This window comes from Caloenas nicobarica, chromosome 16 (assembly GCF_036013445.1).
Source record: "Caloenas nicobarica isolate bCalNic1 chromosome 16, bCalNic1.hap1, whole genome shotgun sequence".
NCBI classification, from domain to species: domain Eukaryota; kingdom Metazoa; phylum Chordata; class Aves; order Columbiformes; family Columbidae; genus Caloenas; species Caloenas nicobarica.
Window position 1 is genome coordinate 6,049,457 of NC_088260.1, and position 23,697 is coordinate 6,073,153.

General features: G+C 51.5%; 2 protein-coding genes across 4 annotated transcripts; one reads left to right on the forward strand and one right to left on the reverse strand.

The window, feature by feature from the left end:
- Positions 1-3,161: 3,161 nt before the first annotated feature.
- Positions 3,162-7,800, reverse strand: MMAB (metabolism of cobalamin associated B). 3 transcript variants are annotated; one of them, XM_065646433.1, is made up of 9 exons: positions 7,664-7,800; positions 7,522-7,589; positions 7,310-7,403; positions 6,887-6,944; positions 5,957-6,029; positions 5,487-5,584; positions 5,104-5,165; positions 4,091-4,150; positions 3,162-3,728 (listed from the first exon to the last, which is right to left on the reverse strand). In XM_065646433.1, exons 1-9 carry the CDS (start codon positions 7,756-7,758, stop codon positions 3,641-3,643), a joined length of 696 nt encoding a protein of 231 aa, XP_065502505.1. In that variant the 5' UTR covers positions 7,759-7,800; the 3' UTR covers positions 3,162-3,640. The 3 variants fall into 3 exon arrangements, with proteins under 3 accessions (XP_065502505.1, XP_065502504.1, XP_065502506.1); XM_065646432.1 differs by having other exon boundaries at positions 5,101-5,165; XM_065646434.1 differs by having other exon boundaries at positions 3,644-3,728; positions 5,101-5,161.
- A 189-nt stretch (positions 7,801-7,989) lies between these two features.
- Positions 7,990-21,716, forward strand: MVK (mevalonate kinase). Its single transcript, XM_065646398.1, has 10 exons — positions 7,990-8,096; positions 8,171-8,396; positions 9,301-9,448; positions 10,687-10,842; positions 13,519-13,622; positions 14,649-14,694; positions 15,469-15,559; positions 16,031-16,147; positions 19,568-19,721; positions 20,103-21,716. Exons 1-10 carry the CDS (start codon positions 8,019-8,021, stop codon positions 20,252-20,254), a joined length of 1,272 nt encoding a protein of 423 aa, XP_065502470.1. The 5' UTR covers positions 7,990-8,018; the 3' UTR covers positions 20,255-21,716.
- Positions 21,717-23,697: the final 1,981 nt, after the last annotated feature.

Here is a 23,697-nt window from a genome sequence, read left to right on the forward strand (position 1 = left end):
TTTGCACAACCTCTCGGCCCGTGCTCCTTCCCAGGGCGGTTGCGGGTTTAGACGGAGAGGGAGGAGATGTCCCAAGCTCTGGTCTCCACACCCCCAAGTACAACAAGATCAGGTATTCCTGCAGCTTATTTTTGTGTTTGCTCACATTTACCGAGACATGCAGCAGCTCCTGCAGCACATTGATGACCTGGCTGGGAGATGGGGTGGTCAGACCTCCGTGGCACTGGCTTGGCGCCACCACATTGTACAGGGGCTGTTCAGAAATGAGCTTTTGTGGCTGTTTCTAAGGTCAAGTTCCTCAGTACTGACCCTCTGCAGCTTCCCCTGGGGTGGCTGGAGCACCAGCTCTCGCTCTGCCCCTCCGTGCTCGCCCTGCGGAGCAGCCGCAGCGGGGATGGGGCACAGAGACGGGCACTTTGTGCTGGATTGGAGCAGAGCTGGAGCTGAGGGACCAAGACAGCCCTTTCCTCAATGCACATGGGCTGCATCTGCTTCTGTCTGGTGCAGGGACAGTGGCTTTTACCTGAAGGTGCCATCACTGGCCTTTTCTAGCCAGGTCTTACCAGGCTGTAGCACAAGCTGTTTGGATGGGGAGGGTTTTTCTTTGACCACTTCCTGGCAAAAAGGGATTTTCAGAGGCTTGCAACTGCAGAAGACTTGACCCAGTGGCAGATGTGGTCCCTTCTGCTCCTCCAGCTGGAGAGGAGGAGTGCGGGGCTGCTGCTGGCTCCACGCTGCTGCGGCGTGCACCCCAAAACTCGCCCTTGAGGTGCAGCACCACGCCAAGCCCCGGGCTGGGGGGGCCAGCACGTCCTGTCGAGGTGGGGACACACGTACGAGTCCTTCCTTCTGTGCATCAGCAGAGGGAATGCTGCCTTGGATAAATTTACATATGACTTGGCAAAATGTATGTTTGTGTCGTTTCTGCAGGAGCAGCAGCCGGCTCTGCTGCTTGCACGTTGTGGTGGTAATAGAGGTGCTTGAGTTATAGTGAAACTTATTTCATTTTACAGCTCCTACAGCGTTAACAGATGTACAGGCGTCTGATCCAATCATGCAGCAAGAGATTTTGGGGCCAGTTCTTCCAGTTTTGACAGCGTGTAAGCTGGGAGCAGCCATACATTTTACAAACAAGAATAAACGACCCTTAGCAACATATGTCTGTGCTGGCAGCTCTGGCGTCATCATAAATAAGGAGCCCTGCTAGGCAGGACTGGATCTGGGCTCTGCAGACGGTCAGGACGGACAAAGCATCTGCCTTCCTCCCGGGATATTAATGAGGCACAGGCGCTGGAATCCCTGCGCTGTACGGCTGGATTTGCTGGGTGAGGACAAAGGACTTGGGGAAACAAATGCTGACCCAGAGCGATGGAGCTTTATTTGTTTTAAAGCCCGTATTTCATTTCGGTGATGCTTTTCTCCTGCCCACTGTCTTGCCAGGCTCTTGTGCTGCTCCGTGACCCAGGGACCCTGGGGACAGCACTCAGGAAAGGTCCCTTTTGCACAGCCGAGCGCTGTACGATGAGGTGGGGAACCAAAGGAGAAACTCTGCACGCTGCGAAGTCTCAAGGGGCCAAGTGTGGCCCCTGTGGAGCTGAAGCAGCCCCTGGGGCTGGGAGCGCGCTTAGCCTGGTCTCTGCTCAGGCCTAAATTTAAGCCCTGGCCCTCTGTGCCCAGCTTAACTGAAACCACAGGGTCACCCCAGACACCAGCCTCCCTCTGCTTCAGCCCCGCAAAACAATTGCACAGACGTCTTTGGGTAGAAAGGGAGAGAGAGGGAGCTGAGTGCACCCTAATAAATTTAATCTCTACATCATGTTAAAGTGTAGTAGCTAAATTTATTTCTCTTTGCAATCAAAACAATACCAGCTTTGGTCCCAAAACAGTAGTGAGATTTCTTCCCCCCGCTGGAAAAAAAAAATACTATAAATCCATCCTGGAACTGATTTATATAGCATTCATGAAGAATTTATATTGCAAAGAGTTTTATTCAATTAAACTTGAAAAGCTTCTAGATTCTTAAGGTTCAGTAGTGATCACTGAGACAGAGCTATCATAAAACTGGATGGCCTGTCTGGAGCAGGCATTGAGAAAATGTCTGATGTGACATTGCAGCTGACGGTACAGTCCAAATCAGGAGCATTTGTCAGGGGATGTGTTACAGGCTAAGGCTTGGAAAATTACTCTGTGAAAAATGTGCATTAACAATAGCCATGAAATATCTGTTAAAAAAAAAAAGGTGAATAATGAGACAGCGCTACCTATTAGCACTGGGCTTTCTTCACTCTGACCCCACTCTGATTAAAAAGTTAACACCAAAGCCAGAGACTCTTTCGGGAGCAAGTTTAAGCTTGTTTCTACTTAAATAATAGAAGAGAGGAAGCTGCACAACTGGCTGAAAAGCTCCCAGCACTAAAGGCTGCAGCCTTGGCGTAGGATGAGCACCCTCGATGTGCAACCACCCTCCATGCAGGGAGAGGAAGCCTTAAACCACCCTGACGTGGGGTCTTCCCAGTTACATTTCCAAGCTGGAACTGCTTTGGACTTCACTGTGGAACTGTAATTGTCTGTATTCTCTAGACACCGTGGGCATTAACTCATTCCGCTGGCTGTAATGCATTTGTTCACGTGCCGAGTGTCATTTTGGGCAGTTTTCAGTCCATTGGGAAGCTGACAGGGAGGATATTGTCTCTGTTGAAGCACTGCACTCTGCTGTAATGGTATTTGTGGCCAGATTCTGCAAGCTCTAGGACATGCTCACCCACCCTGCTGAGGGCTGAGGTCACTGCGGACGGTATGTGTGACATACAGACCCATTTGGGTGTCAGCCTTTCTTGCAGCTCTAGCTGACGAGGTGCCAGGTCCCTGCTGCTCATCACCACCTCTTTATCTGCAAATTTAGTGACTTGAGTCACAGAATCGCCTCGCCTGCACATGACCTGCAAGATTCGGCCCTTCCCACTTTAATACCTCTGTCCTGTGTGAGCCCCGTTCCTGGCAGAGGCCGCAGAGGGCTGTCAGCACAGAGACATTCTTCACATGCATAAAGAGGAGCAGCCAGAGCCAAGGAATTCTCGGTGTGTTCCTGTAAATCTACCCAGCTCAGCTCCAGCCAGGGCTGATGGATTGAAAGCAACTCAAAAAAGAAAAGCACGCTGGGCTCAGTATTAAAGTACGGCAGTTAAGGGCCCTTTGGTACAAGTAAATCGTATTTATTATTTCAAAGCTTGCGGACATATTTCCTGCATCTCCACACAGTTGTTGTTCTGTAGGAGCATTATTATGACTTACAAAGAGAAGTTGATGGTTTTCTCCTCTTCGCTCCTCACAGTCCTGTCAATGCCTCTCCACTGCACCTGCCGCTGCCCTGGGAAGTGGAGACATCTCTAGAAATCAGCTGTGGGTCTCTGGGGTTTCCTGCCTGAGCCCCAATCCAGAGCCAACAGTAACTCTGACATTTGGACATGGCCGACCTCTGTTCCTCACAGCATTTATGAACAAAGTCTAGTTACTGGAGCTGGACGTTCTTGGCAGCTCACATTTGCAGTCCGGGCTTGTTCTCTTTCCCTTCCTTGATGGGGAAAGCAGTCCGCTGGATTTCGCTTCCCATGACCAAGGAAACAAACATTCCCACTCCCAGTTACGCTTCCGGCTTTACATATATTTTCTCTTCCTTCCCTTCCTTCATTGCAGCATAACGTGCCAAAACGAAGAGATAGTCACTCAATCTGAAAAGCAAAGGAACAGGAGTGAAACCCCTCCTCTCACCAGGTGCATTTGTACCCAGTGATGTGCAACTACACAGCAAAGCACATGGGATCGCAGTGCAAGAACAGTGGGTAACGGAAGAAAGAGTCCAAAATGGCTTTTCTGTAAGAAGACTGGCTGCTCCCTCCACAGCACCATCCACACACACACAGACCTCACAAGAAGACTTTTTAACAAGCTGCTTATTGATCCTTCAAAGATCTTATTCTAGAGGGGAAACTTTTTGAGAGGTGAAACCCCGTGGTTCTATCCCAAGACCACGGGAACACCACCAGGCACACTTCGGTAGTACAGAGTAAGGGTTTGGGATTGGTTTTTTTACCTGTTTAAATATTTGGCCACGTTTGGATCTGCTTCTCCTGCTTGTACTAAAGGCACCACACTAGAAAGAGAAGACGTCAATTTTAACGTATTTATCTTTCTGGCTCCGAAGGCACAAAGGACTGCGATTTGTGGGAGCACCAACCTTCACACTCCGCCCCATTACTGTTTCCTTCCCCAGGAAGAACCTGTGGTAGTCAAATGATGCCACTAATGTTTGTCCCTGTTCTGGGAGCTGCAGCTCCACCCATCTGCAGGACACTCATCAGTGGGTGTCACTGAGCAATGGGAGCAGTTCGCAGTTCACGCCCTTATGGACCCTTCTTTTGTTGAGGGAACAGAGCTGACCAGGGTACAGCCCTTTCCAGCTTTCTTTTGACAAGAAGCCACTGACTGCAGTGTTAGATTTTTGAAGATCGATGTTAGATTTTTGAAGATGGTGCTGCTGCAGGATATCTTGTCAGAGCAGCAATCCTTGCAGCAGAGCACACCCACAAAAATCCGTGCAGTAGAGAACCCCCAGCAACTCAGAACCATGGATGAGCAGGTTCAGGCTAATGCAAGAGACTTTGCAGTGATTTAGTAACGAGCAGATGGAGTTTTCTCCTACAGACCTTCCCAGGGGAGTTTTCATCTCCAATGGAGCAGTGGGACAGGGTGGGTGTGAGCTGGCACGTCTTCAGCTGCTAAAAGTTTCCCTGGATCTCCCACCCGCCAGTGCGCAGCTTCCAAATCGGCTACAAGCTGAACACGTAGATGTGTCTCAACATAAACCTGTCTGGTCTTTCTGAAGTTCTTAGCTCAGATGACCCAGTTCAGGGCACAGAAGAGATTTGCTTTTTGCTGACTACACTCCTGGAATTTTACTAATACAAACATACAAAGCCTGACACAAGCTCCAGCCAGCACAATACAGCCATGGTTGATTGCTCTGACTGCAACAATTTGCTCTCATAGCATTCTCATCACCTTTTATCAATTTCTTTCTGTTATGCTACAGCCAACACTCACCACCTTTCAGCTCTGCGGCAGACAGCTCGGGAAAAATGGAGAGCAGCGCTGCTTTTACCTCCTGACTGCAACAACAATGGAACAGCACATCAGTGTCTGCTAACAACACATACAGCCATCCGCCTCATTGTCCAACTGCTGCAAAGCTTATCACATCTCACACACGCACAACTGAACCCTGCGTTATAGCTGGGCAGCAGGGAAGAGATATCTGAATGCGGTAGGATGTGGAAATTTAACTCAACCTCTTCTCTCTGCTTTTCTTTTGGTATTTGTCTGTGCAAATAACAGCCTCACAACCTGTTTTCCCATGCCAAGTGGTGGAGCAGCTTTACCCAAGCAAAGCAAGGCCTCCCCAGTCGGCGAGAGGCACAACCAGAACTTACAGGCAGGATGAAGGCTCGGAGCGGAGGAAGCTGCTCCGAATAACTGTCGATCCACTGCTCCAGCTCCAGAACTGGCTTCTCACTAAAAGATGTTCGTTCTATAGAGGGAAAAGAAGAATCAGCTAAAAGAAATATAGAAGTGATTCCCTCTACAGATAGAGCTCTAGTTTCGTATTTCTTGGATCAGTAAATCCTAAGAAAGCATCCCAAAAAAATCCTGCTAGAGCAGGGCTGGCTCCCCGTTCGGCAGCGCCTCAGGCCAGTTTACACCACTCGAGTCACACACGTAGCAGCTTGTGGGACTGCATGTGACTCCATTCGCGTGTGACTTCACTCAGCAGCAGACAAGATGCTGCAGAGCAGCCTTGGGCAGCTCAAACTATTAACACCACGCAGCAGTCCAGCGCCAGTACAGGGGGACAGCCAGGGTTCACCACCCGTTATCCCAGGAAAGGTGCAGTGGGACTTACTCAGGTGAGCCTCCCTGGCTGAGGAGAGAGGCGTCGCAATGTTGGAGCCCACGTCCTGCAGCATGCACTGGACCTAGATGTGGCAATCGGGACAAAAATCAGAAGCGCTTTCATTAACCAGCCTTTGATGCTCCAGTACAACCGCAGCAAGCTCCGGGAGGAGACAGCTGGTTGTGCTGATTAAAGAAGATCCTACCCTTGTTGTTCATCATCCCCTGGCCTGCTGGCAGGGGGGATCAGATAAGGACACCCTAATTGCTTTATGAGAAGCCAGATTAGCGCATGTACTTGTTTTCACTGGCACATCAAACTGCCCTGGCTGACTTTGCAGAAAGCAGACTGGGGAGCGCTCACATAATCCCTTTGCTGGTAGGACACAGAACCAGTAACCTCTAGAAGAAAGGCAGTGACAAACAGCTGCAGACGGTGCTGGCTCGATGTCACATCTGCTTCCAAGAGGGACATCCCTCCACAGCCTGGGACACCTGACAGGCAGTCTGGTAAAGCTTTTTAAAGTCTCCGGTTAACTCGTTCAGAGTTCTTGTGCACAGTGATGCTAATTAGCAGAACCCACAGACGGCCACGGTGGGAGCTGCCTCCCCACGTGGTTACTTTGCCCCAATTTCAAATCTGAGGCTGCGTGACAAGACTTGTGTCCACAACCGTGTACAGCAACAGGTCTGAACAGATTTAGAGATCTGCTTGTCTGCCCATAACTAATCACTTGATCTACCAGTTTCCTTCTTGGTTAAAGAAATTTCTTAGAGAGTAATCAATGGTCAGAGTCTTAAGTATTTATTTAAATACCAAATTTATTAAATTCCTGTGTGTCAATGGGAGCAGTGTGTCCAAAATTAAAGAGTTTAAGAACACATTTCAATAGCACTGATGAATTGGCTGCACTGGGTGAGGATTATCATTAATACTCACTTTGTGAAGCTGCTCAACAAACGCGTGGCCCTTTTCACTGCTAAATTCACCAGCAAGCCTAGGTTTTAAAAAAAGCAAGTTAGTTAGAAAGGGGAAAGTTACCACAAGTGTGCATATGTTTTTCCACATGAAAGACACATAGTTCAGATGCTCTGGCTGTTTGTCTGGGCAAGACTCCAGAGAAGTCAGGGCACAGGGCATCCCCTTCCCTCCTGCGGGCGGTGGGGCCGGGGGAGCGGGTGTTAATGGACCAGGACGCCCAGACCCGCAGAAGGGGCTGGGACGGTGTCACCGGCCCCGGTGCATGGGGAGGGCCGGGGTTCGGGCTGCCCGGGGCTTCCCGGGGTTCGGGCCACCCTGGTGGGGCACGGCCGGGCCTCCACAGCCCCTCACCCGGGACGGGGCCCTGGGACCCGGGGTTACCCGATGGCCGAGCTCAGTTCGTCCGTGGCTCCCAGGGCCTCGAAGATCCGGTCGCCCTTGGGCCGCCGCTCCCCGGTGAAGGTGCTGGAGAAGCCTTTGGGAAAGGCCCGGGAGGCGCTCAGGGCCGGGCCCGGCCAGGCCGAGGGCCGGGGATCGGGCCGGGCCCTGCCCCGCCCTCCCCCGGGCCCCCCCCCGCCGCTCCCCGTCACCACCTGCGTCTCCCGTCCTCGTGTAGATCCTCGGGGCCCGGTCGCTGCGGGTGGAGGAGCCGCCGTCGGGGCTGCGGGAGCGCAGGCTGTCAGAGGGGCCGCCGGGCCCTGCCCTGCCCGGCCCCCGGCCCGGCCCCGCGCTCACCTGCCCGGCCCGCTCCGCTGCCGCCGGCCCAGCGGGCCCCGCAGGCCCCGGCCCGCCGCCGCCGCCGCCCGCCGCAGTACCGCTCCCGGTGACATCGCTCGTAGCCGCCGGGCCTTGACCCTCCGCGGCCACCGTCCTTCCTTTCGCCCACGCGCGCTGTCACCCCAGCGCCGCACCACGCCGCACCGCCGCCTTCCGATTGGTGTTTCTCAAGTCCCGCCTCTACCAGGATCCCAGCTATTGGCTAGCGAGCAAAGAGGGTGGGGCAGGGCGCGGTTCCTATTGGTGGGTGGAGCTGTCAGTCCGCCTAGTTGGAGTTGGGCAGCTGAGGCGGCGGTGTGGGACCCTGAGAGCGATGTGGGAGCGGGGCCTGGTGCTGTCCGCCCCGGGGAAGGCGATCCTGCACGGGGAGCACGCCGTGGTGCACGGCAAGGTAAGGAGCCAGCCGCCGCCGGGGCTCTCCTCGCCTCCCTCCACCTCCCTCACGCCGTTTCTCCTCGCCCACAGGTGGCCTTGGCTGTGGCGCTGGACCTGAGGACGTTCCTCCGGCTGCGGCCCTGCGCTGAGGGCCGGGTCTGTGTCCGCCTGCCCGGGGTCGGCGTCCTGAGGAGCTGGGACATCCCCTCTCTGCAGGCCCTGCGGAGTGGGTTTGCAGGCAAGCGCTGGGAGGAGGAACGCGCTGCCCCTGTGGGGTCTCGGCCGTGCCCGGTGACCCAGTGGGACCCCCGAGCGGGTATTGGTTCGTGCTGCGGCCCGTCGTGTCACCGCGCTCCGTGTGTGCTGAACTAACGCGTCCCTGCACACCCTAGCCCAAGCACTGCACTCCCTGTGAGCTGCTGCCTGATGCTGTGGTACCTGTGAGCGGCCCTTGCTGCAGCCGTGTCCTCCTGGTTCAGGTTCTCGGGACCTTGTTCTGTTGCTGCGCCTACTCAGGCCGTGTTGTAATACGTACAGAAGCCAGCCAGGGAACTCGGCACTAGATGGGGGCACAAAACAAGAGAGTGTGTCTGAAGCTGGTCTGAGTTTGGAGCTCTTGGAAAAGGCAGGGATGCAGGGCCTGTTCTCCTGCCCCATACCAGCCCGGGCTGGAGTTTCTGCAACGTATTGTACTGGGTGAAGCCCCTGACTGGTGGTTGTGTTGCAGTACCTGGCAGTAACTCCTGTGACCCTCGCAACACTGTTTGCTAAGCAGAAAGTCTGCCAAGTCAGAGCATTGGTAACCTCTGTCAGCACTGACCAGAAGTTCTCTTGCACTGATGCCTGCTGCTGGGCATTTGGAGTCCAGACTCATGTGAAGGGCATCAGAATATCCGTGTTCCTTATTAATAAAGAGTTTGTGACTTTGCAAGTTCTACGTAGTGATGGGTGGGTGCACTGGGAAGTGTAGGCAAGGAGACAGTTACTGAAATACCATGCAGGTGTGGAGTGTGGAAACATGGGGTTTTCAGAGTGGCTGGTGGAGATTTTGCTTTTATTTTATCATGAATCTGCAGACAGAAAGTTTGTAGGTGAAATCTGAAGTTGGCTCAGTCTGTTTCTGCCTACTGCAACAGGAGATGTTCTTGTAAATACTGCTTTCATGTTTAACAATTCCCTGGTTTCTAAGTGTTTAAATTCTCCCCTGCTTGCTTCCATAGCTGACTTTGATGAATCTAAGCCCCCCAGCGTAGAACAGTTGGATACACTGAGGGAATTTGCTGGAATCGCTGCCGAAGCCTCAGCTCCTGAGAGCCTTGCTACTCTCGCCTTTCTGTATATGTGCCTGGCTATTTCGGCTAAGTATGGGTAAGGCTGTCTCCCCGTCCTAAAATAAATGCTCTGTCTTGGGTGGTTGTAGCCATTAGCTGCTTCTACAAGGTCAGAGAAATAAACCAAATCTGAGAGTGAAAATACGAAATTACAATGAATTTCACTTTGCTTAGGTTCAGAGCACCTCAGGAAACACTCCATAGAGCTGGGCTGTTTGGCAGGTGGGCTGGGAATCATCTGCTCTTGTTTAGACCTCTAGTTTTGAGGTACTGAAGTCAGAGCAGCTCATCCCACCCTTCCTGCCCAGCTGACAGCAGCAGAGAGAGACACCCCTCCCTGCAGCATGCAGCTCACTTCATCCTGGCTTAGGTTAGAAAAAATGCTGCAGAAATCAAACTGCTACAGAAATGAGCTCTGAATTCATGGTCTGAGCTAAGTCTGACCCCTCTTGTGGGCTGAATCTCCCTAAAAATATGAGAACTTGGTGTAACTGCAGCACAAGGCTGTTCCAGTTTCTGAACTCACCCAACACTGTTTGTTATACCAGCCTAAGTGACTGGTCGGGTGCTCAGGGCACTGCATAAGGCAGCACCACTTGCTGTTTTAAATCAAGTCAGAGCTTGACTTCAGTGTTCATAGCAAAGGAGCCAAAGGTTAAAGAATTGTGACGCGTAGCAGTCCTCGAGTAGCTGGAGCTGTCACTAGCCTGCTCTGAAGCCATCAGTTCATAGTTTTTGTCACTCGTCAGCTAGTGAAAAGCTCCTGGGTTTGCTGTTGGGGTCTGTAACACAACCTGGATGTGTTTGGTGGAGAAAAAGGGCCTGTGGGCACAGAGAGGTGCAGAATTCATCTTCCTTATCAGCTTGTTGCTCCAGTGGGATGTAATTATGCAGCTATGGATTTGGGATATTTAGGCTTTATTTAGAAATACGTTTACAATCATGTTTACAACAACCTTTGAAGGGTCTCTTTATGGTGCTACTCAAGTATTTAGTTACTAAGTGCCCCTGCTAGCAGCCTCACAAGCTGTGCTAATCACAGATCCAATTGAGCAAGGCTTTATTCTAGCACAATGGCTTAGCAAGGCTCCTCAGCTGTGCTAAGGAGCACTCTTGAAGCCCCTGCCTGTGGATGCCTGTGCCTCTGCTGATGGTGCCTGTTTTCAACCAGCTTGTCCTGTGACCAGTCCTAATTGGCACCTTTTGCCTTTGAAATGTTGTCTCAAGGTGGAATTCAAGGTGGTTGCGTTACATCCTGTGTGTTTTGTCTTTCAGAGATGTTCCAAGCGTGGACATTCTGGTGTGGTCGGAGCTCCCCACGGGAGCTGGGCTGGGTTCAAGTGCCGCCTATGCCGTTTGCCTGGCGGCTGCACTGCTCTCAGCTTGCAGAGCCATCTCCTGCCCGTTGAAGGAGGGAGAGTCCACAGCCAGGTAGTGTGTCAGGGAAGCCTCCCTGCTTTGGCTCCTCTCTGTGCCCCGTCTTTCCTCTTACCAGCTCCGTTCCTCTCCTCTTGCCGTCCTGCGTTCCCAGCACCAGAAGCGCACCCTGTCCCGGGGCGCTGACTTGTGAGTTGTGCGTTTACAATTCGCTTCTCCTGATAACAGCAACTGAGTGCAGAGACTCGGTAAAACTTTCACCATTTTCTTTGTCTAGTGTAAGATACACATACTTAAAAACCAAACAAAACACAACAAAAAATCCCTCACGCGCTTTAATGTGGTGCATTTTTTTAACTTCGATTTCCTTGCTGTCTCTGAGCATCAGGTTTTACTTTGAGACCTCAAGGAATCAAGGATCTTTTCTGGTTTTTTTTCTGCATTTTCACATGATTTTTTTTTTCTGTGTGTGGTACATTTCTTCCTGATCTCCTGCCTGAGTTTCCTCTTTATCAGTGGCTGGTGAAAGGGAGTTTCTTTCCTTTTGCCCTTGGATTGCTTTCCCTTGGCGTTCAGTCTTGAAAAACTTCTCTGTGGTGTGTCTGAGGAGGCTCTGTTTAAAGCTGTGTATCACAGCTGGAGTGGCAGAACCCTCTATTGTGTGCTTGGTGCCAGGTGCAACCTTTTATGGCTGGATTTTGTGTGGGACTGAAAATGAGGCAGCAAGAGGGGGTGCCCCTGTTCTGCTTCAAAACCAGAGTTTGCAGCCTGACCCAGAAACAGGTTCCTGGAGGGGAGCAGTTTGTATGCTGTGCTCAGGCAAATCTCCCAAATATTCATGTGGCAGGAGAAATGAAAGGCCAGTTCCAAACCAGGTAGTGAGGATGTCTTCATTCCCTGCTCATGTGCCTTAGCTTCAGCTTGAATACAGTGTAATTTTTTTTTCTTCCAGCTGGCATGCAGAGGGGTAAGTGAGAGATGGGGGTGTCAGACTTCAGAAGGTTTTTGCTTAACGTTGCAAGAAAAGAGCAGCGTGATATAATGACTCCTGTGTAGAGAAGAATCGCAGCCTCTCAAAGAGGATTAAAAACAAGTGGTTTACAGCAAACTGCGCTTCTATTTTGAGTAGCGGTGGTGTGAGCTGTTTTCCTGAATGCTTCACAGATTAAATACTGGCAAGTGAAATGAAAGGTGTGTGGAGATGGATAAAGACGTTCAGCTGAGCCCTGGGGAAGTGGAGAGTTAAAGGAAGCAGTTTCCAGCTTGCAGGTGGCTCGCAGCATTTCTGCCATGCCTTAGTAGTGGTCAGTGACTGTTCTCATTATTTCATGTAAGATTGTGTGATGCTTATCAAAAATCCTTGTATGTGCCTCTGCTCTATCATGTAATACCAGTTCTGGGCACCATATTTTAAAAACCTGTAGAATGTGCCTTCTTGCTGCAGAACATCACTGGTGCTGGGATATCTGATACCGCTGTGCATTAGGCCATTTGAGTGGTGGCTTGGGACATGTGCTGTGTGTCTGGACTGCAGACAGTGTTCCGGGGTGGGGTTGGAGATGTATTTGTGTCACAGCAGGGTGCAGGAGGGCCAGCTGGCTCTCTGTGGGTGTCTAGCTTCTTGTAGTGTGCCCAAATTTGAGATAATCCTCCAGCGTAGAGGGAGTGGGTGGGTTTGAAATGGGCTGGCGGGTCTGGGGGTGGCTGTGTGGGTATGTGTCTTGCAGAGGCAGGCACAGAGCAGTGGGGTTTTGAGAGACGCTGGGGAAGAAATCACTGTGGTGGGGTTGCGTTGAAGGCGCATCCAGCGGTTGCCTTGTGACTGGCAGCTCTGTGTTCGCTTTTTGTGTTGCTACAGCCCATTACTTAGTATGTTCAGTCAGAGACCTTGATCCTTGCTGGGTCTGACCTGGCACAGAGTTCTTCGTGCCAGCTTTTAAACTCTCAAAGCACTTCCCAATTTATGGGACTGCTTCTAAGACAACAGAAAGACCTGCTGTTGTGTTTTTAGCATAACACCTTCTGGATATGCATTTGGTTCCCTTCTGTGCTCTGAGTGCCAGCACACGGTGCAGTCTCAAGTGTTAGGAGTAAATCCATAAAAATCAAAGTCTTGCTGGAGATAGTAAATCACTTCTAACTACACCGTTTGACCCAGTTTGAGCAACTGGCAATGAGAAGCTGAAGTTGCACATGTGAAATGCAACTTTTACTATTCTCTTCTCACGTTGTACCTTCTGCGTCTATAAATACACCATCCTGCCTGTTGGTGAGCAGGATCTGAGGCCATAATGTGTGGTAACATGCAGTGTTGGGGAGGTGGGGACAGGTGTGGACTTGCATTCAGTTAAATTTGGTCTCCACTAGGTCAGGGTGAGGATCTTCTCCCTGAATTTGCTCCCTCCCTCCCCGCTGTCCTGCAGCAGGAGCCCTGGGTACCAGTTGTGCCCTTGGGGCTCTCTCTATGGGGCAGCACCAATTCTCCTTGCTGTCTGGATGTGTTTCTATGTGCTGCTGTGCAGAAAACTGCCAAGTGCCAGTTTAGTGCCTACTCTGCCGCCAAGAATGCAGCGCAGAGAGGGGTTTCAGGGTGCTGGGCATCCCGCAGCAACTGGGTGTCTTGTGTAGCTCCTGCTGCTCTTCCATGTCCTGTGGCCTCTGGTGTTTTGCTCTGTCACTTGGTGGGTGCTGGTTTTGCTCGTGTATTGGAGTCATTTTCATCCTTTTCAGGTGGACAGAAGAAGAGCTGACGTTGATTAACAGCTGGGCCTTCCAGGGGGAGCGGGTGATCCACGGCAACCCCTCGGGTGTGGATAACGCTGTTGGAACCTGGGGTATGTGAGTGTTTGCTCCCCAGCACTGAATGTAGGTGCTGAGGAGGGGCTGGTGGGGCAGCAGGCCAGTGGCCAGGTTTCTGTTCTCCACCGCAGAGCGTGCATCAGCTGTGGGAAGGTGCTGAGCAGATGCCACATGTTGACATTTCAGCAAACGATAAGGCTTGGTTGGGGTTGCTGCAGCACTGTGGGTGGAGCAGGTTGTCTCCCTGCATGGAGGTGCAGTAGAGGGGCCAGAAACTCCCAAATTCAGGTCCCTTTTTGAGTAGAGGGAATTCTTCCCTGTTGTGCTTTGCCCCATATGTACACTGGAACTGGCTGCAGTAACACCAGAGATCTGCATTCCACAGGCAAGTGCTGTGGGGCAGAGACCCTCTTGCAAATAACTGATATTTAAACGTTCTGGCATGAACAAAGAAACCTAATCCTGTCCTAAGGATAATGCACTTGAAAATGCAATTGGACAGCTGTCGTTTAGTTTCAATTAGCAGAGATTTCCAAGTGGTGTGGAAGTGTCCTTGGAGACTATTAATAATCTTTCTAATGAGACCTAATCGCAATGCCTCTGTAAAAGTAAGAGCCAAGTGAGACACTCCTTCTGGACAATGAAATTCCATGCTGAAGGATGGTTGCTGACATGAGCGCACAGGTTTGAAACCTGTGTGCTTGGCACTGCCCCAGGGAGTTGCTGCTTGATGATTTTTTTTTTTTAATATTTTTTTTCAGTGAAGATTTAACACTGGCCAAACTCTTTGCCTTTTGAAAAATATTTAATGTGATCCTGAAGTTGAGGAGAGCAAAGGGAAAGGCGCTGGGTTAACTACGTCCGGCCAGACCCTCATTAAGTCAGCAGGGTTAGGCAGATTCATGCTGTCTGAAAACATGGTTCATTTAGCTGGTGTTTCTTGCAATTACTGTCATATGCTCTGGGTGCGGTTCGAAAGATGAAAGACCTCCTGTCTCTTACGACACCGTGTTATCTCTCAGCTCGCTGTGCACTGAGACAATGCATGTGTTTTACTTTAGGTGGAGCCCTGAGATACCAATCAGGAAAAATCACACCACTGAAGAGGTAATATTCGAGTTTTAAAAATAACACTTGCATACGGTGGGTGGAATATGTCGAAGAGGCGTTGGGTGGGTCTTGGAGGGTACAGGACTGACAGGAGATCACTAAAAGCCTGGTGGAGAGGGGCTTTGTAGCCAGATTTTGCCATGGGTGTGGGTAGCTTGAGTGTTAACTTGGTTTGAGGTGGACGGGAACAATGAAATGTTTGGTCATTATCTGACATTAGATGAACACAGCACAAAGGATCAATATTAATTTCATGGCATTATGGGCAGCAGGAGCGGATCTGCTCCTGGCAGCAAATGACATTGCGGGGAGGGGGAACTTTTTGTGTACCTGGTGGTAGGAGTGTGTGAAAACTGGGCTGCAGAGACAAACCCTGTTCCCTCTGCCTCCTGCCAATGAAGGATAATCTGACTCCATTAAAATCTTTCACAGTGCATGAAATTGCTCTATTAGCAGTTAATGGCTACTCCTGGCTAGTGTCGCAGATAGCATTTCAAAGGAAAAATTTTGCTTGAAAAACATGGATTTCAGTAAATACATTACAGTTCTATTTATAGCATGAGTACAGTTGTTCTTTGTACCCAAGAGGAACAAGCCTGAACCCAGCCGGCACTTAAGCATCTGCTTAACTTTTTTAAAACTAGTGGGACTCCTTATCTTGGGTGTCTTGCTCAAATAGGACTTTTGAGGCAGAAGGAGCTGCAGCTGTCTGGGCCTTGGGAGCTGCTGGGGGCTGTGAAGGGCAGAGATGAGATGTCTTGTTGCTTCCAGGGTGCCAATGCTGAGGATTTTGCTGACCAACACCAAAGTCCCTCGAAGCACCAAGGTCCTGGTGGCTGGTGTCAAAGAGAAGATCCTGAAGGTGCAGCACTTGGGCGGTTGCAGGGGTGGAGAAGTGTGCTGGGGTGGGGAGAGAACCTGCACGAGCTCAGATTTCTTGTGGGACTGCAGGTTTCCTGGGGATCTCTTGGGAGATCTCTCCTGTGGTCACTGCATCCCCACCTGCTGCTGGCCAACACCCAGCTGCCCTGGGAACCGGGGTTCAGTTTGCTTCCCCCCTCTCTCCAACGCTGACAAGGCTTTCCACAAAAATTATGAGTTTGCAACCATGAAAATAATAGTTCCTTCCTCTGGCCTGTTTCACCTCTTCCACCAGTTTCAACAGGTGGGAGCAACTTGTCACTGCGCTGCTCTGTAGGGGGTTTGTCCATCAAAGAGTAGCTCCAAACGGGGGAGGAATTGTCTAGCTCAAAGGGACTGGAGTTGGTTTTATCACAGCGGTATTAGAAGACCAGCGAGCAGTCTTCTCACATCTCGCCTTCCCCATCCTCAGTTCCCTGCTATAATGAACCCGGTGCTGGACTCCATTGACGCAATTTCTCAGGAGTGCCAAAGTGTTCTGGAAGTGATGTCTGCAAATTCATCACCAGAGCATTACCCTGTGCTGGAGGTAAGGGGCTCGTTCGCCAGTATTTTTAGACACTGTTACTGTTGAACATCAAAATGTCATTTAAAGAACATTAGGTCTAAGAAAAAATTTGATAGCAGGAAATGTTCAGTTCCGAGCGAAACTGTGGTCTGCGTGAGCTGCTTTTAATGCCCTTCCTGGAGCCAAGGGACAGAAAATGATGCTGGTGTCTCTCTACAGCGGTGTGGGAGGAGGGAGTAGGCCTGATGCTTTGTGGACCTGTAGCTCTGGAGGTTTTTGTTTCCCTTTGCGAAGAAATGTGGTGTGAGCTCAGGCCGAGACGCTGCCTCCCTGCACCGCGGGCCAGCCGTGCTCGTCCTGGCAGTCACTGCCTGTGAAGCAGCTGCTTTGTCACTGCCAGGGCTGGAGCGAGGAGCAGAGTGCCCAGCAGCCACTGGTTTGTGACGGGCTGGTTCCGAGCCAACTCCCGTTGCTCTGCGCTCATCCTGGCTCCCGAGAATAGCAAACAGAGCTGTGCCCAGAGCTGACCTGACGTTGATGCATGAGGTGCACACAAGGATCTGTGTTTGTCTTGGCTTTGCTCAGCATCAGAGAGGCTGCTGTGGTGGGGGGAAATACGCGTCCAAGTGGAAGAGGTTTTTTGCAGTGCCGAGAGCACCGTAATACTGACTCGTACAGCCACGGGGTAAGGGTGTGTGGCAGAGGCCCAGCTGAAGCAAACCCAGCAGAGGACAGTTGATTTGAAGTGTGCTTTGAGATCCTCACGTGAAAGATGCCAAAGCAGCCTCGTACAGAATGCCCAGGAAGCAGCACTGCTGTGAGTGGATTTCTGTCTCCAGTCTGTTGGTTTGTCTTGTGCTTGAAGAGCCCGTAGAGGCACAGCTGATTATATGCAGCATATATATATATTTGGCTGTTTCTGAAATGTGCAGTTCTGGACAGCATTGTATTTGAACCATTGAACTAGTCTAGTGTGTCATAAGCTGTCATCTGATTCCTGGCAGATTTTGGATCAGGAGATGACAGGTGTCTTGGATCATCATAGATGGGGCTGTGCCCTCGCTCAGGCATATAAAGAGGCCTCGAGACGGACGTCTGTCCAACCCAGCACAGAACTCATGATATACACGCTCTGCATGCGACTGGCTAATTCGTCTCCCCACATTTGTTTAAATGCGATACAAAAATGCTCTGGAGGGGGGAGAGGGATTGTTTCTGCATCGTCCACTCCTGTGTGGAGTTGGGAAAAGACCCATGTGGAGCTGCGGGAGGGTGATGTGACCGATTCTTCCTGCCGCACTGCAGTGCAGCTCCCGCCACTCCTGTGCCCAGCGTCCTTCCTGGCTCCCTGGGAGCTGTGGGCAAGGACGTAGTGGCACCGGCTGAAGGAGGGAGCACAGGGCTGCTGTCAGGGACCTGCTCTGGGACCAGGACAGCAATGGGAACAGCCATCACACGCCAGGGAGATGATCGAGTCGGGGTGTCAGAGCAGCGTTGTCGAGCAGGAGCTTCTTCCACCAATGGTGCTGACGAGCTGGGAGGGCACTGGGGTGTTTGGGGAGCAGGTGTCAGTTCCTGACCCTCCCCCAGGATTGCTTTGAGCGCAGGCCAAACCCTTCCCTCTGCTCCTTGATTCTTCACCTCTAGTACTGAGAGAAGCTGTAACTCCCACCTCTGCAGGGTGATGTCCATCACTTGGGCCATTTGGACCTGTTGATGAGATATTTCTGGATTTCAGTAAAGCCTTCGGTTCTGTCTCTCACAGTATCCTCCTGGACAAGATGGCCAGTACACAGCTGGATAAACACACAGTGCAGTGGGTGAGCAAGTGCTCAAAGGGTTCTAGTAAGTGTGGTTGTGTCGGGCTGGTGACCTGTCTCTGTCGGGTACTGCAGGGATCCATCTTAGACCTGCAGCTGAGCACGGGAAGGAGAGAGGGAAGAACATGCTCTCGCCCAAGGCCTTGAATTGCAAGAGCGTTCCTGTTGCTCCTGAAATACCTTGACTAAAGCCTGTTAGTGACTGGTGTTCTCGCTCCTGCTGCCACCATGATTCCCTTGATGTGGTCCAGATTCCGAAAAGTTATTTTTTGGGGCTTTATTTCTCTTCCCATATGCTCAGTATTAATGGGAAACATGATGGTATCTGGGGCTAAAGCGAGGAAGTGGGTGAAACGGTGCAGAGTGTCCCATGTCGGAGTCTGGTTTTCATCTTTTCAACAAAGGTTAAAAAGAACCAACTCTTACAGGGTCCTCCAGAAAAGCTTGGGCTGCCCTGGGCCCCGCCCCTTCTCAGTGGCTCCGCCCCTGCCCCGCCCACTTACCGCGGGGCTCCGCCTCTGACACGCCCCCTTTCGTGGGGCCACGCCCCCTGCCGCGCGCCATGGCTCCGCCCCCCGGGCTGTTCGGGGCTCGGATGTTGCATTGCATTATTTTTTTGGTATTGTTCTGGGTTGGAAAGCTGATTCGAAAGAGTATCTGCGGCTGGGGAGGTTTTTAGCCTCTCGACATACCTCAGAAATGCTTGCTTAAGTTTGCTGTCCTTTTTAAAATGTGTTTTTTAAAATATATTTGTGTATCATATATTTTCTCAAATTATATACATCTATCTTACATTGACTTTGCCCTCAGGGTGTTTCAGGGTAGCCCCATTCATTAAACAGAGCCATACAATGTTAAGTGCTATAAATCATGTTGCAAAAAAAGCTGGAGTATTTACCAAAGGTTGATAATCTCAACGTGTCTGGAAGATCACAGCAATAGTCATAGAATCATTTGGGTTGGAAGAGACCCCTAAGATCGAGTCCAACCGTAACCTAAATCTAGCACTAAACTGTGTCCAAAACCACAGTTACTTTTGCAACCTAATAACTCCACGCCATCTCTCCAGCGATGCCGTTTGGGACCCGGCTGTGCCACAAGTGCCCTGGATGTCGTTCTGCTGGCTGGGTTGCGGAGCAGGGCAGGGTGACAGCCAGGAAGGAGCGGTGCTGGCTCAGTGCCTGCCTCACAGCCAGCCAGGGGCTTGTGCCGTGTCCTGCTCAGCGCTCGGGTGACAGGGAGAGGTGGAACAGTCAGGAGCCACTGGGGACCTCTGATTTAGCACCGGAGATAAATACCTGCTGGCAGCTTGTGGTGACCAGGATTTGCTCAGGAGGTCCAGAAGCTGTTGTGCCACAGTCACTGTGGTGAGCAGCTGCAGCACAAGTCACGAGGGGGACAGGGACAGGTGAGGAGCCTGGGGCTCAGCTGCTGGCCTTGACCTTGCTGCTGGTTCCCAAGACGTGCTAGTGGCCAAAATCCCTGCAGAAATGAGGTGGCCATGGAGGGGCGGCTGGGGAGAAAGCGCAGCTTCCCTGCGCCTCACTGGGGAGGGAGCCACGGCTCTGCAGAGCCTCTCTCACCACACCTGCTCATGTCATCTATGTGCAATTGCTTTTAGGAACTCTTTGATATAAACCAACACCACTTAAACGTGATCGGAGTCGGCCATCCCTCCCTGGACAGGCTGTGCCGGGTGACAGCATCCCACGGCCTGCACAGCAAGCTGACGGGGGCTGGCGGGGGCGGCTGTGGCATCACCCTACTGAGACCAGGTCAGTAACGCTCTGCTCATCCCGGGCATCCTCCCCCCATTCTGCCTGACCCTGCCAGCGGGTCCAGGTTTGGAAGCAGAGGGATCTGACATTGGCACTTGTCTGGCCGTGGTGGCGTGTGAAGCCGCATCACAAGCCTGGGACGGTGTCTAGCAGAGCTGCCCGGCAGCGTGGTTTATAGAACAGAATCATTTTGGTTGGAAAAGACCTTTGAGATCATCAAGTCCAACCATTAACACTGCAGTGTTTCATACAGGGGCGATTCGGTGCGTTCGTTAACATGTGTCAGATCCTCAGGGCATTGACACGTGCGATGGCCCTTTCGCTCTTTGTGCAGTGGCCTCGCTGACTAACTGGCTGCTCTCGCCTTCCTCTCGGCAGACACCTCCGCGCTGGCCATGGAAGCAGCCAAGCGAGACTTGTGTGCCTGTGGATTCGAGTGCTGGGAGACCAGTATCGGGGCCCCCGGGGTGACCCTGCACTCCTCCTCGTCTTTAAAAGCCGAAGTGCTGCATGTATTCGCCGAGAGTTGAGCTTCTGCCTCTGGCAAGACGGAGCTTTTGGCACCATGTCCTCGGAGTGATACCTGTGCGTGCCCTGGTGCCTGGAAACTTCTCTCCCTCTCTCCTGTGTGGCTGTGGGCATCTGGACATGGATGCGGAGCCAATTTCGGGACTGGTGTCACTGGGAGCGGGGGCTATGATGAGGACCCGGGAGCAACTGCTTGCACTTGGGCTCGATGTGAGTTTGACCCAGGCTCTCCAAATCCTCTTTTGAATTCACTTACTCTCAAAATCCTGTTTTGAATTTACTTACTCGACTGCTGTGCTAATCCCGAGGGGCAGGAGGAGAGGGGCTTGGCTGGATTCCAGCGCGGATAATGACACTTTGCTTTGGTTCCGCTGCTTCAGATGCATGTGGTGACTCTCCCCTTCTCCCCAGCGCCCTGTGAGGGTGGGCAGCGAGGCTGGTGAGGTGAATTTGACATTTTTGGGTGAAAAGCATCTTGGCAGCTCAGGGCTTGACTCTCAGGTCTCCATTTCTCCTTGCCTGCGATTCACAGTGGAGAGGAAACCACTACATACAGCTCTTACCTGCTACTAATCAAGAGCTGGAAAATTAAAATGCAAGAAACAGCTCCTGTCTAATGAAGTTATCACTGTTTTCACTCTTTCCCATAATGTCTGCCTGGGCTGATAAATAGGGTCCTGTAACTGGGCTCTGGTTTTTGTTCACACGTTTGAGATCAGGTTCAGACAGCAGCTGTCACCTGCAAGGAGGGTGGCTAAAGGCAAAGAAAGTCTTAAATTTTCCCCTTGCAGTAGCTGTTCTGGGCGCTCTCATGCTTCAGCCTTCATGAGCACGTCCTTCACCCTGCCTGTTGTTGGGTGTGTAAAATGTTCCATTGCCAGGGCAGGGGGAGGCTGGGGGACAAAGGGAAGCAGAGACAGAGCAAACACAAATTTGTTGTAGTTGGAAGTAATTTTCAGTTGGAGGGGGAAAAAATCTGCCTCAAAAGCTGACCATAACTTGCAATTGGCAAACTGTAAAACCTAAATGGATTTAAACTTGTTACACAAATGTAAATGCAGTTTTTACTCTTGAAATTTTAATGAGTTGAACCACAGAACTGAAGGGAATTGGCAGGTGAGCGTCTAGGGCCAGAGGATCCTGAAGGAATAAGCTGATGCTTAGTGGCTGTGGTCTCTTCTGTACCTGCCAGGGAGATTTTATCATTGTTCTTTTTGTCTGTTGTGGTGTGTTTGGGGTTTTTTTTAAGTGTAGTTCTGTTCAAGAGTTGCTTCATTCAAAGCTGAGTAATAAGTTGGCAGGGGTTCCCCTACTCCGTCCTCTCCCAGTGCAGGAATAAAAAAAAAAATCAAGGGTAAGAAGTTGAGATGTACTAACTCTAAAATCCAGGCAGTGTGATGACCAGCTTTATTCGCTGATCAGATGTAAAACTGTCTCTGGTTTTAATAAATTGATGTTTTTTTAATGTGCAAAGTGTTCTTTGATAATTATACCGCATACAAAAGGGAAAAAAGTACCTTACACTGCTTCAATAAAAACAGGTTTCAGATGCCGGGTTTCTACATGTCTAATTACAATTCCAATTTGCATCCAAGAACAGCTTTACGCTAATCACAAGTCAGAAAGCCTGATAAATAATTTACCATTTTCTAATACAGTGTAATCAATGTGAGTATCTGGAAGCGTGTTGACTCTATAACCGCTTAAATGTGTCTGTAGTTTCTCCTGGTTAGCACAAAGAAATGCCAAGTTCAGCGTGAAGAAACTTCGCTTCAAAAACAACATGTCTGCGGCTGATCCTCATTAGCTGCTTTCCACTGCAGACAGTACGACAAGGGCTGGAGGAAAAGAATGGTATAGAAATTCTGATTTGCCATTTTAAATCATAATTAAAATTGGATGCTGCCCCCCTTGCAGTGCCAGGGCTTTGCCAGAGCCCGGCTCTGCCTTCCCTGTGCCACGGGGACCAGAATTGCCCGAGTCAGCAGCTGGAGCTGGTCCCAGTTTGTGAGGACACAGGAATTTCGCATCCATCTGCGTGCTCGGGAGCACCCGCTCCCTCCTTCCCGTGTTCTCAATCTGAGGCTTCACAGGGGCCTCGCTACGAGCGTCGGGATAACTGGCGAGGGGGGCATTTGGCACGTACCCCACCTCAACTTTCACATGGGAATTGCGTCTTTAGTTGCACCAACTTGCAGCCCCCTCCTGCGATTCCTTGAGCTTCGCACACCGGCTTTGCGGGAAGATACGGTGGGACGTGGGGACCCATCCCCATGCCTCGGGCAGCCCGAGCCCCTGCTCCTCTTTCCCTGCAGTTCGCTGCTTCAGGAGCAAAACTGAAGCACAAATGAAGCCAAAAGAGCATGTTCTCCCCACAGACTTGTCCCCTCCTCTCCCCCAGCTGCACTGCACACCCACGCGTGCTCTCCCGGCTGTGCTGCCCCGGCTGCTCTCTTTGGTCTCGTTTTACAGATGTGCAGCAGAGCAGCGATTGCTGCTGAAGGATTAGCCTGGTAATTTGGCTAATTTTTCTTGTGCTTCATTTTTCACATTATGAGCTTTGCAGAAAGACAAACGATCCTGGGTTTGCCTCTAATAGCCAGTGTGGGAGTTGGGAGGAGAGGCTGCACTCCATCCTTTTGAAAAAAAAAAAGATGCATGGTGCATCAAGGTGTTGGTGAACGTGCCGGCAGCCCCAGCTGGTGAGGGTGACTTGGGGGCTGCGGGAGGCCTGGCCGGGGTGTTAGGGACCTTTTCTCTTCTGTGGGACTTGGCAGTAGCTGGGGGACACCAGCATTTCTTGTCAGCATAAAAGAAAATGCTTTGTATAAAAAAAACTTTGCTGCCCATGCATGCTGCTGGTGCACAGGGCAGCATTGTCGCCACAGCGAGCGGGCAGCACCGGGGTGTCTCTCGGGATCCTGTCCCCCCACCCAGCAGGTTCCTCCCAATCCACAACTGCACTGCTTGCTGCCTGTTGGGACCTGGTGGGTGCTGCCCATGCCTTGCCAGGCACAGATGGTTTTATTTTTTTTTTTAAATCCGTGTCAGCAGTGGCTTCTTTCTGCTCCGGTGAATAGATGCTGAAGAGGCAGTGACATTATTTGAGATAACAGAGAACAGCAAAAGGGTCAGTGAGGGAGAGGAAATGTCAGTGCGCAGCCAAGGGGGGGCTGCTCGGGACCCTCAGGGCTCCCCACTGCTCCCGGGTCCCTCCTGGGGATGGGGGAGACCAGGGGACCCCCTGCATAGCGGTCAGTGCTCAGCACCAAGTGGCATGTACTCAGCTCTGCACCAGGAGCCTGGGGGGCTTGGGGCATCTGCGGTCCCCTTTGGGCTGGGGGTGCCCTAGCTGGGTGCTGGCCTGTGTCCCTAGGGAGGACCAGGGACTCCTGGGTGAACTGGGACCCCCCCAGTGCCATTTCAAGGATGATTTGCAGATTTT

Excerpts from the sequence above, each read along its gene's own strand:
- MMAB (XM_065646432.1), bottom strand. The coding sequence starts at position 7,758 with ATGTCACCGGGAGCGGTACTGCGGCGGGCGGCGGCGGCGGCGGGCCGG. Across the intron at positions 7,404-7,521 it reads CACGAGGACGGGAGACGCAG|GCTTCTCCAGCACCTTCACC; the intron begins GTGGTGACGGGG and ends CCTTTCCCAAAG. Across the intron at positions 6,030-6,886 it reads TTGTTGAGCAGCTTCACAAA|GTCCAGTGCATGCTGCAGGA; the intron begins GTGAGTATTAAT and ends TGCCACATCTAG.
- MVK (XM_065646398.1), top strand. The coding sequence starts at position 8,019 with ATGTGGGAGCGGGGCCTGGTGCTGTCCGCCCCGGGGAAGGCGATCCTG. Across the intron at positions 10,843-13,518 it reads GAGGGAGAGTCCACAGCCAG|GTGGACAGAAGAAGAGCTGA; the intron begins GTAGTGTGTCAG and ends CATCCTTTTCAG. Across the intron at positions 16,148-19,567 it reads AGCATTACCCTGTGCTGGAG|GAACTCTTTGATATAAACCA; the intron begins GTAAGGGGCTCG and ends AATTGCTTTTAG.